We start from the raw sequence: 18,973 nt of genomic DNA on the forward strand, positions 1-18,973 counted from the left end.
CACAGGATGACTTAAAATTATTTCAATTATATTATTAAAAAATAATAATGATTGTTTTCATATTAAGGTAATCAAACTTAATTGAAATGCTAAAAAACACTTAAAATTAAGATGAAATTGAGCCCCCAATTTTTTAGATTGACATACAGTTTTTGATACTTCAGTTTTTGTTAATAAAATATTGAAAAACATGCAACTTTATACACCACAAAATGTTTGGATGAATGGGGGAATGCTGATTTTTACCACATGCTCTGTTTGATTCTCAGTTTAAGTTGCTAATGGAGCACCTGGACCCTGATGAAGAGGACGAGGAGGGAGAGACGAGTGCAAACGTGAGGAATAAAGCCATCACCGCACTGCTGGGGGGAGCGGCCACAAGCCCCCGAAACCATCATACACTTGACTCAGAGGATGAGGAGAGTGACGGAGAGGAGAGGACACCAGGGGTGAGAGAACACACAGACAGCCCAACAGAGCCAGACTTTTGACTCTTGTCCTCGTCTGATTCTCTTAGCAGCTTATTCTGGCCAAGTACCACCTACTTAGACAGGAAGACTGTTGCATGTATCTTTTAATGCAAATGATTTGCTGCCCCCCATCCCGCTTTCCAGAAGAGGGCGGAGACTCTGCAAACGGCTTATTCTGAGACACTGCTTATGATTTATGGCGATTTAAAAAAAGGAGTGGGTGGATTTTTACCGTTTAAGGGTGGTTGTGGACACACTGCCGTCACACTTTTCTGTTCAAACACCATGTAAAAGTGAATTTTTTATAATAGGTCCCCTTTAAGAGTTTTTTTTTCCCCCCTCTTCACAGGCGTCTCGACGCGGGAGGCGCACGGGAGACTCTGCGGACGTGCTGTTGGCGAACATGAACGAGTCTGTCAGCGCGCTCGATATCATCGCCATCCACTGCCCCAAATACCGAGACCGGCCGCAGATAGCACGCGTGATCCAGAGGAACAGCGACGGTTACAACATCCACTGGATGGCAGGCTCGTACTCCAGCTCGTGGACTGAAGCGAAGCGCCGCGACGGACGCAAGCTGGTGCCTTGGGTGGACACCATCAGAGAGACCGACATCATCTATAAAAAAATTACACTCACCAGTGGCAACAAGCTCAACCACAAAGTGGCGCAGACTCTACGTTCACTCTACGCTGCCAAGGACAGGAACTCCAGCTAATAATACGTAAACACATGCACACACACGCACGCACATACCTCCCATCTCAGATTCTCTCAGCCTAATGCAACACACCCCACCTATCAGCCAAACATCTCCCGGGTCAGCCAAACATGAACACACAAACACGAGCGGCTATTCTACACTACAGACTCTTTCTCTCTCTGATGCACTCTGGGTCTGGTGGTGACATTTTGCCCTCTGCGCCAGGGTGCATCGTCGTACCGCAGGAATAAAATGTTTGGAGAAACATTGTATGGGTGCTCCTTCGCTGTTGTGCAGCAGATTTCTGGTTGTTTGATTTTTACTCCCAGTGTACCATAGTTTAACATAAAAATATTGTTTATATCTATAAAAGAAATTTAAATATATACTGAATGTTGAAAGAATTAGTTTGTTGATGTTTTTACTTAATTTCTTTCTTTTTTTCTCATTTTCTTTTCGGATTTCTTAGCGTCAAGCGGCTTTCTATAGCTTAGCTCCTTCTTTACTGGCTGATGATGATTCTCTCTGTTGAGCTGTTTGTCCATTTTGTACGATAGCACCGTGTGGCTGTAATTTATTGTGTATAGCATGCAGTGTCTGTGAGGAGGGCTGTGTCGAAGGAGATTTGCGATAACAGGTCGCCCTGCTCAGCATAAAGGGACCCACATGCCTCTGATGGAACAAATACTGCAATAAATTTTCTACTTCTCTTACTTGCAAGACTCATCCTGTCCGTTTGCAACTCTTGTTCACTTGCATTTTTTGCCATGCACACTTTTTTTTAAAGATTTTTTTATTGACAGGTATAGTGAAGAGAGGACAGAACTTTATGCGGGGAAGACACGTCCAGTGTGTCGGACAACTTGCTCATGGATCTTGTAAAGGTGCCCCAAGTATTTTTTTCTATTATTGAATTCAGTGAGAAATTAGCACTTTTTATCGTCACACTTAATTTTAATGTGTCTTTGTTTTAACTGCACAGGTAATATTAAGTAACATCATGTTATTACTGAGACAAATTGGTGTAGGACTTGCTCAGAAATTGCTAGTAAGCAATTAAACAGCAAGTAATGCAGTTAATTAAATGTGAAATTTTGGACTTGAAAGACTGAAATGGTATTTTCTTGTAAAATACTCCAATAATCTTTGTTTTGGTGATGGTTGCTTGTAATTATCATAATTTGCTGTTATTATGAAGTAGATGTAACAAGGGCACATTAAAATTAAGTCTTACCCTTTTTACGTATTTTGCTCAATTTAAAGGGGACCTATAATGCCCCTTTTACAAGATGTAATATAAGTCTTTGGTGTCCTCAGAATGTGTCTGTGAAGTTTCAGCTCAAAATCCCCCACAGATCATTTATTATAGCTTGTCAAATTTGCCCCTATTTGGGTTTGAGCAAAAACACTCAATTTTTGTGTGTGTCCCTTTAAATGCAAATGAGCTGCTGCTCCCAGCCCTCTTTCCAGAAGAGGGCGGAGCTTTAACAGCTCAACAACAACAAAGCTGGAGAATCTCACGCAGCCAAAATGAGGATTGTCAGTAACGGTGTTCAGCCTTACATTGTTCAAACCGGAGTCGACACTGATGGAGAGACTCAGGAAGAAGTTACAACTTTTAGAATGAAACTGAACGTTTCTGAATGGTTAGAGGATCAATGTATGTAGTTGCTGTGGAGTTGATTCAACTCATTAACTAGCAACTTTTGTGCAAATCCAGTGTTGAATTGATCCTCGTTTGTGAAGCAGTCCAGTGAAAAATGACAACATGGCATCAACACTCTACTACAACAACTCTTCCTCTTCTCTAAAGCAGCCCAACACGGGTGTTTGTAAATTTTAGGGTTAACCTGGGAAGGAGCTTGTTGTAGTCCCTACCTAAGACATCTTATTGAGAGATATAAAGTGACAACTAATATTTCTATTAGTGTTGTCAAACAATTAATCGCATCCAAAATGAGACTGTTTACATAATGTGTACTGTGTATATGTATATATAAATACACACATGTATTTAATAAATATTTACATGTGTACGTGTATATTTATATATAATTGATATTATATATAAATATATTTTTGTGAAGTATATACATGCATGTGTATTTATACATAATAAATATACACCGTACACGCATGTTATGTAAACAAACTTTTATTTTGGATGTGATTAATTGTTTGACAGCACTAATTTGTGTTTAATGTCAGTAGTCTGCTATACTGTGATGAAGATCTCACTGATTTACATTACAATCAAAATTTCATCTTTCTTGTTGTCCATATAAATATCAGCATCTGCACTGAATAACATATTTTTGCTCCGTTTGGGCCCCTGAACAAAACTGAAGTGTTTTTTTCTCCTCGAGTTTGAGTATGATCAAATTCTCACTATATCATACTATATGAGCCATAGATACTCAATAAAAACATATGCAAACTTTTTAGATGTTTAAAAATATGTATATATTTTAATTGTTCAATAAACTTCCTTTTTTATGTCATGCTTACAGGGTTAATATCTCTTTCCTTGATTCAACATTTGATCAAACTGTCAAAGATTATGACTTTATTGCACAAAATTGGGTTAAAAAAATATTGTTGAATTTAAAATGGCATACTAGCTTATACATGTATATCTTTACATGGCAGACGTAGTAAGCATAATTCTATTAGCCTGCTTGCCTGTGAGTTTTTCAACTGGATGAGACTTGAAAATTTGAATTAAACATGCATATTAACCTGTAAGATAGTAGCAAAAAGATTGATTTTGTTAATTGACCAATTCACCATTTACACTTAAACAAGAGTCTGTAAAAATAGGGCTGAATTTACTTTGTAAATATGAAGAAATTTTCCATATCTTTCACAGGTGTGTTTTACCCTTATTTTGAATTATGCATTGCATTATGTTTTAGGGTTACAGGAAATGTCTGTAAATTTAACAGATGATGTCTTGACAGAAAATTACATGTAGTTTTACTGTTTTCCTACACTTTTTTTTTTTTTTTTTTTTTTTTTTTTTAGTGTAGAAATTCCCTGAATCTTCCGTGTTTTCTATGACTGGAAAGCCTGAATACTGAATCCTACATGATTTTCTTTTTTACTTTCAAATGTGGCATGGTTCGTTTTTGCCATCTTGTACAAGAAAGCTGCTCCTGTACGGCTCCAGTTTTCATTCCTATAGCTCAAACAGTAGAGCATGCACATGTTCGATTCCTTGGGAATGCATGTTTTACACATCACGACATGATAAAATATCATCTGGTTTTTAGCTGGTCTTAAACTGAGGTAAATATAACCTCATATGAACACTACTGCATGACATATAATTATTTATTTAACAAAAAGCCAAAATGGAGAAGCCATGTGTGACAAACCAAGTACAGCCTATGATTTAATTGCTTGTAGAACCACCTTTTGCAGCAATAATTTGAAATAATTATTTTCTATATGACTTTATCAGTCTCTCATATTGTTGTGGAGGAATTTTGGATGCACTTGTAGACGGCTGCCCACGTCATGTAAAAAAACAACAGGACTCATCGGACCAGACAACCTTCTTCCACTGTTCCAAAATCCAGTTTGGAAGCTCATGTGCCCATTGTGGGTGCTTTCGATGGTGAACAGGGATCATCATGGGCACTCTGATTGGTCTACAGCTACACAGCTGCAGTGTTGACACATTCCTCCCATAACAATTTTGTGTGACTTGTACCACAGTAGACCTTCTGGTCCAAATGGATTGGCCTGCGTTGCCCTCATGCATTGAGGCTTGGGTGCTCAAAACCCTGTCGCTGGTTTGTGGTTTGTCCCTCCAACCACTGTTGGTAAATTCAAGCCTTGCTGTGAGATACTCTGACCCAGTTGCCTTGCCATATCAAAGTCGCTTAGACCATTTCTCCTGCATCCAACAGGTTGATTACGAGAACTGATTGTTCGCTTACCATCTAATCTACCCAGACCTTAATATGTGGCCTTGTTAGGAGATGATCAGTGATGTTCTCTTCACCTGTGACTGGTCATAATGTTTTGGCTCATCAGTGTATCCCAAGTTAAGGAAACTTTGCATGTAGTGAATTTACCCCCAGTGCAATGTGATCACAAAAATGTGATATACAAGAATACGTAGGTATGGATGCAAACCTTAATCTAAGTTCTTTTGTGTCATTATTTTCATTTATTACTATAGAACGTCACATTGCTTTACCTGTCAGCAGGTGCTGGAAACAAGGCGACAGGTGTTTGCTGCAATGGAAACATTTCCCTGTACGTCATTCTGGGAGAAGAATGCATGTTATGACTGGCTACAGCCTTCATCACAGAGAATATGTGATTTAAACTGATGAAAGAAGCAGATAAGTGTCCAGTTGTTGAGGATTAATGTGCATGAAATATAGATCAATGTAGGTTATGCATCCAGAATACATCATTAAAACGTTTAATTAATTTGTAATTAATTACAAATAATCCTAAACTGTATTTAATCCTTATGCAGTCTTCGTTTGGGAAGAACACTCAGGGTCTTCGGGGTCTCCACAGACCCCAAGCAACAAAATGCAATTTTGTAACAAAATACTTGTTTTTTTTAAAAACAAATGTAATTTTATTCTGTTTATTAATGTTTTTACTCCATGTTTGTACAGTTTTTGGAGGATTTATCATATTTTTTTAAATTTATATAAATAAATTAAAAATATATATTTTTAAAATAGGTTTTTATACAAAAACAGCTTTTTATGTAAAATTCACTTTATAAAAGACTCACATTTCTAAATTTCATTCATGGGGATAACATGGATAATTTGGCATGGTTTAGTGTAAGATTTTTGCCCATCTTTTGGAAAATGCAGTTTTAAAAGTAAAAAAACGATCATTTTTACCAGTAGAGGGCTGCAGAGCTCCACTATATGCTATGTGCTATTTGAATGACTGAAAGACATCTTTTCATAAGTTTTTTTCAGTTGGATTCATATCTAAATATTATGAAATCACAATTATAACAATAAAGGGTACTTTTTGTCAAAGTTTAGTATTTTTTGTAATGAAAAAAAAAAAAATAGTTTTTCAATATTGTTACATTATGATGAGACTCCACTGTGAAAATGGACAAAATTCATCCTCAAAATCAACATTTTGGAAAAATTAATTTTTTTTTCAGTACAAATGCTAAACTTAATAATAACGTAATAACGTAATTTTTATTGTTATAATTGTGATTTCATAACATTTAGATATGAACCCAACAAAAAAAAAAACTTATGAAAAGATGTCTTTCAGTTAGTCAAATAACATAGCAAATAGTGGAGCTCTGCAGCCATCTACTGGTAAAAGTGATTTATTTTTTACTTTTAAAACTGCATTTTCCAAAATATGGGCAAAAATCTTACACTAAACCATGTCAAATTATCCATGTTATCCCCATGAATGAAAGTTAGAAATGTGGGTCTTTTATAAAGTGAATTTTACATAAAAAGCTGTTTTTGTAAAAATATTTATTTATATAAATTTAAAAGATACGAGAAATCCTCCAAAAATGCACAAATATGAAGTATAAACAGAGTAAAATTACATTTGTTTTTTAAAAAGCAGTTATTTTATAACAAAATTACATTTTATTGCCTGGGGTCTGTGGAGACCGCCAAGACCCTGAGTCTACCATTTTTTTTTTTTTTTTTTTTTACACTAACATAAAAACAAGCTATCACTTTTTTTTTTTTTTTTTTTGTAGATCTAGAAGGTGTTAACAATGGTACAAAGTTTCATGTCATTTGGACAAAGAGAATTTTTTTTTTTATTTGAGCAAACGTCGTTCGGGGTCTAAAAAGACCCCAAAGACCCTATAAGGGTTAATTTATAATTGTTCTATACTGTCAAACCAAAACATGTTACCATTCTTAAATGCAGCGGCTTTCTCTTAGACTTCTATTACTTACTAAGTCCTTTGATTTTATTTTCCCAATCTGTATACTGTCCATACCGTAAATAGTATGCAAGTGCATCCTAAATTGTAGTGATGTGATGTACATGTATGGAAATAGTATGCGGAGCCCGCAAGAAATATTGTATCTTGCTTTTCAGATATTTACCCTTTGCAGTACAGAAGAGGAGTTTGTGATTGTTCTCTTTTCCACTTGTGCAAACGAATATGACCTCAAAGCATTTTTAAATAATTTTAAGAGCAGAGTAATATTGAAGTTAGCTACATGGTTATGTTTACATGTGAATGTAAGCAGTGTATGGCAGTTGGGTCTGTCGTATTAAGACGATTTAATGATGTAGTATGTCCTAATACTGGTGTACATACTCAAAACATATACTTTCCCATTACTAATGAAGTGCGTATTCTTAAAATATAGTAAACATATGCAGCACTGGTCTGCTTACCTGTTGTTTCATTTCCCTGTATTGCATATTAAATGAATCTTACAGTGAGTGTGTATAAATGAGTTAGGAATACCCTTTACATCTCTCTCTATACCTCAAGCAGATGCTAGAGATGTATTATTACTGCTCAAGTCTTCTGTTAACACAATGCACTGTAATGTGACTACTTGATCACTTCAGTTGAATGCTGCGGCCGTTCTTTTAGATGTTGACTTGTGAGCTTTAAATGCATCTGCTCTATAATTACAGATGAGTAAAAGAAGAAGAGGCTGGAGCGTCGAGTCTAGCTGCAGTTTTAAGCTTCAAGCTGAATAGAAAGAATGGCTGTATAGTATAGAAGAAATAGGTAAGAGACGTTTTCACACCACATACAGGAGGTGAGACGAGACTGTAAGGTCTACTGCAGTGGCTTTGGCATCTCTGAAAATCCTAGAAAGTCTTAAAGGGTTAGTTCACCCAAAAATGAAAATTCTTTTAATTACTCAACCTCATGTCGTTCCACACCCGCAAGACCTTCGTTCATCTTCGGAACACAAATTAAGATATTTTTGATGAAATCCGATGGCTCGGTGAGGCCTCTATTGCCAGCAGGAAAATGAACACTTTCAATGCCCAAAAAGCTACTAAAGACATATTTAAAACAGTTCATGTGACTACAGTGGTTCAACCTTAATATTATGAAGCGTCGAGAATACTTTTATAAAAATAAAATAAAATAATGACTTCATTCAACAATATCTAGTGATGGGCGATTTCAAAACACTGCTTTATGAAGCTTCGAATCTTTACGAATCTTTTGTTTCGAATCAGTGGTTCGGAGCGTCTGAACTGCCGAAGTCACGTGATTTTAGTAAAAGAGGCTTCATTACGTCGTAAGTGTTTCGAAACATTTTGAAATTTCAATGGTTCACGTTTTATTCACGCTCCGAACCACTGATTCGAAACAAAAGATTCGTAAAGATTCAAAGCTTCATGAAGCAGGGTTTTGAAATCACCCATTACTAGATATTGTTGAATAAAGTCGTTATTTAGTTTTTTTGGCGCACAAAAAGTATTCTCGTCACTTTTTTGATGCTTAATATTTTTGTGGAAACTGTGATAATACTTTTATTCAGCAAGGATGCTCTAAATTGATGAAAAGTGACGGTAAAAACATTTAAAATGTTACAAATGATTTCTATTTCAAAGAAATGCTGTTCTTTTGAACGTACTGTTCAGAAAAAAATCTTGAGGAAAAAAATGTATCTCACTTTCCACAAAAATATGAAGCAGCACAATTGTTTTCAACATTGATAATAATAATAAATGTTTCTTTAGCAGCAAATCATCATATTAGAATGATTTCTGAAGGATCATGTGACACTGAAGACTGGAGTAATGATGCTGAAAATTCAGCTTTGCCATCACAGGAATAAATTACATTTTAAAATATATTCAAATAGAAAACATTTTGTTTAAATACTAAATGTTTTACAAAATGACTGTATTTTTGATCAAATAAATGCAGCCTTGGTGAGTGTAAAGACTCCCATCTATTAAAACCATTAAAAACATCCTACAGACCTAAATCTTGACACGTGTCTTGTGACATCTCAGAAACATATACAATCACTTAACCTCAGAGCTGATTATAAATCTGTTTTGGTTACATATCATAAAAACATTTACACTCTATATTCAGCCTCCCTCTCATTCTCCCTCCTGTTTTCCTCTGTCTAGTTCTCACGTTACAGATTTACATCAGCTAATGACTAATTACTAATGTTACTCTTGACCTGGGCCTTTGTTCGTCATGTTGAGGTAATTGCATTAACAAGGTTGAGTCTTGTTGGCGGGTGTGTTAATGAAGTCATGTGTGGTGTGTGATGACACAGGTGAGTGTGGTGGCCGAAACGTGAACTCTGAAGATCAGATCACAAACACACTCCATATCTCTGGTTTCATTTTCTTTCTTCTTAATTTCCATCATCACTCTCTATTTATACATCTCTCTTCCACAAACCCAAGCTCTTTATTGTGTTCCCTTTCAAGTTATAAACTTACTGCATATGCTATAGTCTTTTTGCATGATTTAAATGAACTACAAATATCTCTCATGAACGTCTGATGACATGCATGTCACATATTTGATGTGATTTTGCTTCATGATATGATCACTTTGACGAAATTAAAGGGTTCACCCAAAAATGAAAATGATGTCATTAATGACTCACCCTCATGTCGTTCCAAACCCGTAAGACCTCCGTTCATCTTCAGAACACAGTTTAAGATATTTTAGATTTAGTCAGAGAGCTTTCTGTCCCTCCATTGAAAATGTATGTACGGTAGACTGTCCATGTCCAGAAAGGTGATAAAAACATCATCAAAGTAGTCCATGTGACATCAGTAGGTCAGTTAGAATTTTTTGAAGCATCGAAAATACATTTTGGTCCAAAAATAACAAAAACTACGACTTTATTCAGGCATGCTGTATTCAAGCTATTCTACATTGTTTGTATTTTGGTATTGGCATATTTTTTAAACTGGTGCGTTAGTGTGCATGTCACGGATATCACAAAAAACACTGACATAAAAGTGCATTACCAACGCCGACAGATGAAAGGATTCAATTGAATCAATTCAATGGAAAGGATTCCGGAAGAGAATACAATGCTGAATAAAGTTGTAGTTTTTGTTATTTTTGGACCAAAATGTATTTTCGATGCTTCAAAAAATTCTAACTAACCCACTGATGTCACATGGACTACTTTGATGATGTTTTTATCACCTTTCTGGACATGGACAGTATACCGTACATACATTTTCAATGGAGGGACAGAAAGCTCTCTGACTAAATCTAAAATATCTCAAACTGTGTTCTGAAGATGAACGGAGGTCTTACGGGTCTTACTTATCATTTTCATTTTTGGGTGAACTAAACCTTTAACATCTTAAATGACATTCTCAACCCATTTAACATTTAATCTGTTCATCATATAAAGTGATCGAGTCTCTTCAGAAAATTTGGACTTAACCGCTCAATTCATATGGATTAGTTTTATGATCTCTTTATGAACTTTTTGTAGCGTCAAAGTGTCAGTTGCATAGGCTGTCAATAGAGGGACAGAAATCTGTCTAAAACAAATTAAGTGTTTTAGAATATCCCACTATTTTTAATGATTGAAATACTGCAGCAGGTGCTGTATATGGATGACAGGTGCATTTTGTTCAAGTATTTTTGTTTTTCTTCACTTTAGATGAAAATGACAGTCCAGTGCTGCAATTCTATGGATGTTTTGCACTCCTGGACTCTACGCCAAGTTTATGGGTTAGAAACATCGTAAAGATGAATACATTTTTTATAGGTAATTTTTTATTAAACAGAATGAATTACAATGAAAAAATAACTTGGTGGGGAAAACATATAAATAGATATTTAAAAATGTACATAAATAGGTATAAATGAATTATCAAAGCCATTCAGTTGGGTTCTGTTTTTAACATTCAACATGATTAGTGGAGGTTAAAGGGATATTTCACCCAAAAAAATAAAATTCTATCATCATTTTCTCACCCTTCAAGTTGTTCCAAACCTGTATGAATTTATTTCTTCTGCTGAACACAAAAGGAGATATTTTGAAGAATGTTGGTAACCAGACATTGAATTCCAAAGAATGGGGAAAAAAATAATATGGAAGTCAATGGCCTCCATCACTGGTTTGGTTACTGACATTCAAAATATCTTCTGTTGTGTTCAGCAAACTCATACACTTGAGGGTGAGTAAATGATGAGACAGTTTTCATTTTTAGGTGAACTATCCCTTTAACGGACAAAAAGACACCACGAGAAAACACACTCCGCACACAAAATATCCTGTGTCTCATTTAAAATGCCTGTTGAGGAGACCAGCATCACTATGGGCTCCTTTAATGCTGTACGGTTTTATAACATCCTGCAGCACCGTTCTTGCAATTCCCTATCCTGTATCTTTCTCAGAGAAATGCAATCATGATGATTCCCTCAACCAAGTCATGCTCACACATGTAATAACCTGAAATTGCTCCTATTGATTTTCCTGTGCTGTCATTGTCTCCCACAGCTGCTTAGACACAGCCACATTTCCGTGCCGAGTGCCTCTCCATGATGTGGTATATCAGGTTGTCATCCAGGAACGACAGGTCGTCGTCGTATTCGACTGGTCGACAGCAGGCGGTGGGAGGGGAGCTGCGCAGAATGTTTTTCTCACCGCCGGCGAGGCTGGTGAGGATTTTGTCATAGTTTGTGAGGGAGTTTATACAGACGCCACTGCAGTAGCTGAATATCAACTCCTCCTGACTCCGGTAGCCCAAACCCAGATCAGACACCTTCAGCTGGACTTGTCTTAGTGCACATGCTCTTCCTTTTCCTTTCTCTCTCTCGTCATGACTCGGTCTCTTTCTGTGCGTCTTGCTACGGAGGAAACCCCTCCGTTTCGGAGATCTCTTGAATCTGTGGATGAAGGCTGAGTCGGGAGTGGGCAAGCTGTCTGGATGACACAGGAAAGAGATGTTCTCAACTTGGCACTACAGACAGATCAATCTGATTTCAAGCAATGTGCTAAAAATAGAGCAGTCTGAACCTAAACAAGGTAGTTTTATGTGGAAAGATCTTACTCTGTGTAAATGCATACTTTGAAAGGGTCATATCATAAAAGAAAAAAATTCCTTCATCTGAAAATTGAAGACTAGAAGAGTAGAACAGCATGGATTAAGGTACATACAATTTTCATAAATGTGTGCTTTATGGAGATAAAAAAAACATTTAGCACTGTACATAATATATAACGAATATTAATACCACAGATTGTCAGATGATACATTTTGTATAATCAAAAATAAAAGCATAAATACCTTACACAATCAAAGCAATCCTTGAAAAACAACCCTAATGAAAATTACCCATGCTTTTATTATAATAATGTTTGTGTGTGTGTATTGATTACCATTTGTATAACCACACAAATACCTTAAAGTATGGTTTTTGTAGAAAAACATGGTTAAATTTTGGTTACCACTGAATAACTACAATAGCCAAGGTTAAATTTTCGTAAGGGAAGTCTTGACCTAGAGAGTAGCTAGGTAGCTGCCATATATAGGTTTTATATTGTATGTATTAATATTCATTATATGTACAGTGCCATACATTCCAAATGCTTTTTTTTATCTCCATAAAGCACACATTTATGAAAATTGTATGTACCTTAAAGGGTCAGTTCACCCCAAAATAAAAATTATGTCATTTATTACTCACCCTCATGCCCTTCCACACCTGTAAGACGTTCGTTAATCTTCGGAACACAAATTAAGATATTGTTGATGAAATACGATGGATCAGTGAGGCCTCCATAGCCAGCAATGACATTTCCTCTCTCAAGATCCATAAAGGTACTAAAAACATATTTAAATCAGTTCATGTGAGTACAGTGGTTCAATATTAATATTATAAAGTGACAAGAATATTTTTGGAGCGCCAAAAAAAACAAAATAACGACTTATTTAGTGATGGCCGATTTCAAAACACTGCTTCAGGAAGATTCAGAGCATAATGAATCAGTGTGTCGAATCTGCTGTTCGGAGCACCAAAGTCATGTGATTTCAGCCGTTGGCAGTTTGACGCATGATCCGAATCATGATTCGATACACTGATTCATCATGCTCAGATGCTTCCTGAAGCAGTGTTTTGAAATCGGCCATCACTAAATAAGTCGTTATTTTTTTATTTTTTTTTTTGCACCAAAAATATTCTCGTCGCTTTATAATATTAATATTGAACCACTGTACTCACATGAACTGATTTAAATATGTTTTTAGTACATTAGTGGATCTTGAGAGAGGAAATGTCATTGTTCCCTATGCAGACCTCACGGAGCCATTTCAACTAAAATATCTTAATTTGTGTTCTGAAGATGAACGAAGGTTTTACGGGTGTGGAATGGCATGAGGGTGAGTAATAAATGACAGAATTTTCATTTTTGGGTGAACTAACCCTTTAATCCATGCTGTTCTAGTCTTCTACGAATAGTTTGCTCAGATCCTCCAATCAGGCGTCGTTGCTGTTCCTAAGTTCCTCCACAATTTCACTGATTACCTACATTGTTCAAAGCATTCAGCATGACATTTCTTTATTATTATTATTATTATTATTATTATGACTGCAAAGATTACAGAGATGACATTTATGATATACACTTTTGTATAGAGTACACATCGGCATGACATTTACCCTCTTGACAGTCAGTTACGAGTGACGTCACTTACCATACGAACACGCCCCATAAGTATAGCCACACCTTTGAGAGTATGAGGTATTTGCGGAACAAAAATGGGCGTTTCTGTATTTGTGGGTGTTTTCAAACTGTTGGGTATTTATATATCATGCAATGAAAATGATCCCCTTCACCCTCTGTTTATGGCCTCGCCCACTGATCATTAAAGGTGCCCTAGAACTTTTTTTAAAAAGATGTAATATAAGTCTAAGGTGTCCCCTGAATGTGTCTGTGAAGTTTCAGCTCAAAATACCCCATAGATTTTTTTTTATTCATTTTTTTAACTGCCTATTTTGGGGCATAATTAGAAATGAGCTGATTCAGGGTGTGTGGCCCTTTAAATCTGGTGCTCCACGCCCCAAGAGCTCACACTTGCCTTAAACAACATAAAAAAAAGTTCAAACCTATGGTTCAAACAGCTAATATAACCCTCAAAATGGATCTTTACAAAGTGTTCGTCATGCAGCATGTCTAATCGAGTAAGTACAGTGTTTATTTAGATGTTTACATTTGATTCTGAATGAGTTTGATAGTGCTCCGTGGCTAACGGCTAATGCTACACTGTTGGAGAGATTTATAAAGAATGAAGTTGTGTTTGTGAATTATACAGACTGCAAGTGTTTAATAATGAAAATAGCGACGACTAATGTCTCTGTGAATACAGTAAGAAACGATGGTAACTTTAACCACATTTAACAGTACATTAGCAACATGCTAACAAAACATTTAGAAAGACAATTCACAAATATCACTAAAAATATCATGTAATCATGGATCATGTCAGTTATTATTGCTCCATCTGCCATTTTTTGCTATTATCCTTGCTTGCTTACCTAGTCTGATGATTCAGCTCTGCACAGATCCAGACGTTCTGCCCTTGTCTAATGCCTTTCATAATGTTGGGAACATGAGCTGGCATATGCAAATATTGGGGGCGTACACTGTTACGTAACAGTCAGTGTTATGTTGAGATTCGCTTGTTCTTCGGAGGTCTTTTAAACAAATGAGATTTATACAAGTAGGAGGAAACAATGGAGTTTGAGACTCACTGTATGTCATTTCCATGTACTGAACTCTTGTTATTCAACTATGCCGAGGATAAATTCAATTTTTGAATCTAGGGCACCTTTAATGTCCTGCAAAGACGTGTACTTGACCTATGATGCTGATTGACAGGTTTCTGTGTAGGCATCGGAAATTCAAATGATAAATGAATTGTGATTGCATTTGAGTTTTGGAAAATGAAAATGATAAAGCAGACATGGTAATTGAGATTGCTGTTTAAATATGACTCGTAAGAGGTGGAAAATACAGTTGCAAATGGACTTTGCTTTTCCATTTGAAATTTGGCAGTCAGTGTGCGTTCGCGACAGTGAAATGCAAGATTTGCAATTGCATTTGGATTGTCACAGTTTGCAGTTTCTTTTGAAAATTGTCCAGAATATATTTCCATAGAGGCTAGAGAAACCCTTGGTTAGTGGACCTTGAGGACAAAAAGGGCCAATAAAAATGATATGACCCTTTTGATGTGCATTGCACATTGTGTTTTGACAGTATGTAAAGACTGTAGCGTTTTGATGTCTTTGTGACACGGTACCTCCATTGATAGCTATGAGAGGGCGAGTAGAGTCATCAAAGAGCCATAACGTGATATAGTTCGCATTATTCTGACAGCTTTGAGCAACAATGCTGCTTTTGTCCACAGGTACCAGGTTTTCGAAACACAGATGAGTTGTAAGCTGATAGAACTAGAGTAGTGTGTGTCTAATGTCCCACCCAGGTACAATGGGTCACCTGAAACTTCTTTACTTAACCATCACAACAGTATCAGGTGTGTCCTGAAATGTGCTTTATCACACCTGCGTGTATTCGTGTGACTTTAATAAGAATCAAATAGCTTCTCCTGACCTGAGTGACTTCTTGGCTGCGGATGTTTTATCGTATGAGCATCAGGCAGATTTTGGTTTGCTTTTCTCAGCAGGTCCAGTCTTTGAGGACACTGAGCGTGTGGTTGTGAATAGGGAGAGTGTCCGGCTTGGTTCGGGTCCTGTAGAAGCAGCGGGATGGACGACACGCAGCTCAGCATCAGTGCGCACGCCAGCATCACACCCCAGATCTTCATCTTACTCTCTCCTCAGCTCAGAGAGCCTGTGTCGGTCAGCACAAACTCACATCACACACATGACTTCACATTACACTACAGCCTTTATTGTATTGTAATTTAATACATTTATATTACATACGTTTATACAGCCCAGCTTTGTACCTCTTTTTTTTAAAAAGTGATTGAAAACATTAAAGCAATATATCAGCTAAAGGCACAATATGTAATTTTTCGCCACTAGAGGTCGCTTATTCAAAACAAAGGCGTTGCTTGATGACGCCTTGATTTTGCGGAATCATGGGAAGTGATGTCTTCGCGTCTACAGCCGGTGGACTGCACTCGGGAATGAGCTAATGTATTAAAGATTTATGAACATTACTGTAGTATGGAGCAGGGTGTGGTTGAAAGCCGTTGAAGCGGAACGAGGCCGCTGGAGCGATTGCTAATGAGAGATGAGCGTGACACACGACACGGCTCGAGAGCAGTGGAGCTTTTATTATGCCACAGACGATCCGGTTCTTCCGTTCAAGCATATGTGAGGTAACGCAGCGCTGTTTATCATATTAGATACATTTGAGTGTTGAAAGTTGTTATAATGTTACTCTGTGTTCGTTCGGCGGCTGCTATGAGACACTTGTCGCACACTGCAGAAAGCTAGATCGATATTAGTCATGGTGAAACTCGCGGTAAATCAAGAAAATGAGATTTAAACAATAAGACTTACTGTGTTGATCAATATAACATGATTAGTTTTCTGTCGATGAAAGTATCCAAACAGTTGCTCATCTGTCTAATAAAAACACATAATATATTAAAGGGTCTTTGGTGTTTCCACGGTTAAAACCGGAAAATTGAGGATAACACAGGTATGATGTCATTGATAGGCGACACACAGACACGGTCCGTGTCCTGGTTAAAATTGCTTATTTCTCTGGATTTAAATATTCTTAGAAACATCTGGGATAATGTAAGTACACAAGTCAACACAATATATAACATTGTTATAGTATTTTTTGCGATATTTTAATCCAAAAATCTTACATATTGTGCCTTTAAGATTGATATATTGCTTTTTGTGCAGTTGTTACAGCTGTTTTTATTGATTTACTTCATTTCTCTGGCTAGCACTTTGAGCTATTCTGAGAGAGGCACTTTATGAATTACATTTCTTATAATAATAATCATAAATAAATAAATATTTAGCTTATAGTAGGCCTATTATGTTAATATTATTAGTCAAAACACTTTTTAAAAAATACCCACAACTAGCCACTATATGAAAAAGGCACTTAGTAAATTAAATTTGTTATAATTAATGCTGACAATAATAATCATAAATGTATAACTTAATATATCCATTATTATTATAAAACAAATTAAAGTAATTAAAAAAATACCCACAACTAGCCACTAGCTACTATAGCAGGGCACTTTCTAAATTATATTTGTTATAATAATAACAGTTTAACTTAATAAAGCATTATTATTATCCCATATAGCCCCAAAACTATTTACATTAAGTTTTTTTTTTAAATACTCACAACCAGCCGCTAGTTACTATAATAATAATTATTATAATCTAACTTTATTTAGCATTATTAGTAGTATAAATAGTAGTAGTATATAGCCCCAATACTATTTAAAAGTAAAACTTTAAAGTAAAAAAAAAAAAAAAAACCTTTTTTATTATCAAAAATGATGATCAATGATGCTGTAAAAACTGTGAAAAAGATGTTTGATAACTCACCCGAGTTCAGCTCTGTGTGTCCGGCCATCAGCACTGATGATCACAGAGCCAAAGGAGCTTTCCCAAAACATTTATAAAATAAAAACCGTGCATATTATATTTCCTTTCATCTGACTCTCGTGTTCTTCTGCTGTCAGGAATCATCGCTCTCAAACTACATCAGCCTCTTCATGACTGCGGTTTATAATATATTTTTGTTGCTATGCATTCACTTCTAAAATCCGATTATGGTTTTTAATTGTATTGATTATTTAATTGTTCGGATTCAGTCTGAGTCCAGTTCATTCGCGCGCCAGCTGTGATATGCAGTGCGCGTGAACAGTGCGCGCGATCGAAACACGCGGAATGACCTCGTGAACAAAGCAAAGACTCCTGATATTATTTAAACGTGGTGGAATGGAAAGATTGCCAAAGATGAATATGCAGTAGCTCTATGGTGAAATTTATGCTAATTTAATTGTCGTTCACTCATATGAATTATTTTATTATTTATATTTAATTTAGCCCAGAGGTATTTTATCTCTTCAGCACGAAATTGTTGTAAAACGAACAGACAGTTTTACAAGAATTTCGTGCTGGAGAGATAAAATACAAATACCTCTATCCACAATTAACTAGCCTACATATATAAGAATTCAAATGTACTGTTATTTGCTTTAATTTGTTTGACAATAAATATATTAATAGCTAACAATAACCTGTTGATTATTGGATTTCCACTTTCCAGCTCGAGTTCAGAGCCTCAGCGCTCATTTACATGACCAACACTCCCTCTAGCGGTCAATAGTCTACAGTGCAGTGAAAACTAAACGTTACATCTGAACTAAGATTTGATTTGAATAGATGTTAATTTATAAAACCTGAGCAGATGAAGAGAGTTCAGAAATGTTTCTAAGAATGCTTTAAAAATAATTTTTAAGTTTACAGATTCTGAAATATCCAAAAGAGGTCAAAATCACACAGTTTAAAACAAACAAAAACAAACTGCTAATTTCATAGAATGACAAACAAATGTCACCTGTCAAATTATTTTGATGGTCAAGGCCTATTTGTTCAAAAAGTTTAATCTGGATCATAATGATCAGGTTATGCTATCCAGGATCAGGTAATCCGTCTTGTACTAGTTTTTCAAAGCAAAATGGGATTGGATCACCTTGATCCATATACACACTTTTTCAGATGACCTTAATCTGGAAATGGGATCAAATATCACAATAGGCTACTAAAGATCAACCGGTAGAGTCAGTGTAGGATCACTTTAAGTGTTTTATTTGAAAAGAA

At 36.0% G+C, this 18,973-nt stretch overlaps 2 protein-coding genes across 3 annotated transcripts in view; one reads left to right on the forward strand and one right to left on the reverse strand.

The window, feature by feature from the left end:
• nipbla (NIPBL cohesin loading factor a) overlaps positions 1-3,073 on the forward strand; it is a 52,592-nt gene extending 49,519 nt beyond the window's left edge. For both annotated transcript variants that reach the window (XM_067405769.1, XM_067405770.1), the window contains exons 44-45: positions 270-449; positions 820-3,073. In XM_067405769.1, coding sequence (XP_067261870.1) covers positions 270-449; positions 820-1,188 — 549 coding nt within the window. In that variant the 3' untranslated portion in view covers positions 1,189-3,073. The remainder of the gene's footprint in view (positions 1-269; positions 450-819) is intronic.
• Positions 3,074-11,640: 8,567 nt separating this feature from the next.
• On the reverse strand, positions 11,641-15,963 carry gdnfb (glial cell derived neurotrophic factor b). The gene is made up of 2 exons (XM_067408253.1): positions 15,750-15,963; positions 11,641-12,062 (listed from the first exon to the last, which is right to left on the reverse strand). Exons 1-2 carry the CDS (start codon positions 15,961-15,963, stop codon positions 11,641-11,643), a joined length of 636 nt encoding a protein of 211 aa, XP_067264354.1.
• Positions 15,964-18,973: the final 3,010 nt, after the last annotated feature.

The sequence above is a fragment of the Chanodichthys erythropterus genome, chromosome 13, assembly GCF_024489055.1.
Source record: "Chanodichthys erythropterus isolate Z2021 chromosome 13, ASM2448905v1, whole genome shotgun sequence".
Lineage (NCBI taxonomy): Eukaryota > Metazoa > Chordata > Actinopteri > Cypriniformes > Xenocyprididae > Chanodichthys > Chanodichthys erythropterus.

Excerpts from the sequence above, each read along its gene's own strand:
- gdnfb (XM_067408253.1), bottom strand. The coding sequence starts at position 15,963 with ATGAAGATCTGGGGTGTGATGCTGGCGTGCGCACTGATGCTGAGCTGC. Across the intron at positions 12,063-15,749 it reads GCAGCCAAGAAGTCACTCAG|ACAGCTTGCCCACTCCCGAC; the intron begins GTCAGGAGAAGC and ends TGTGTCATCCAG.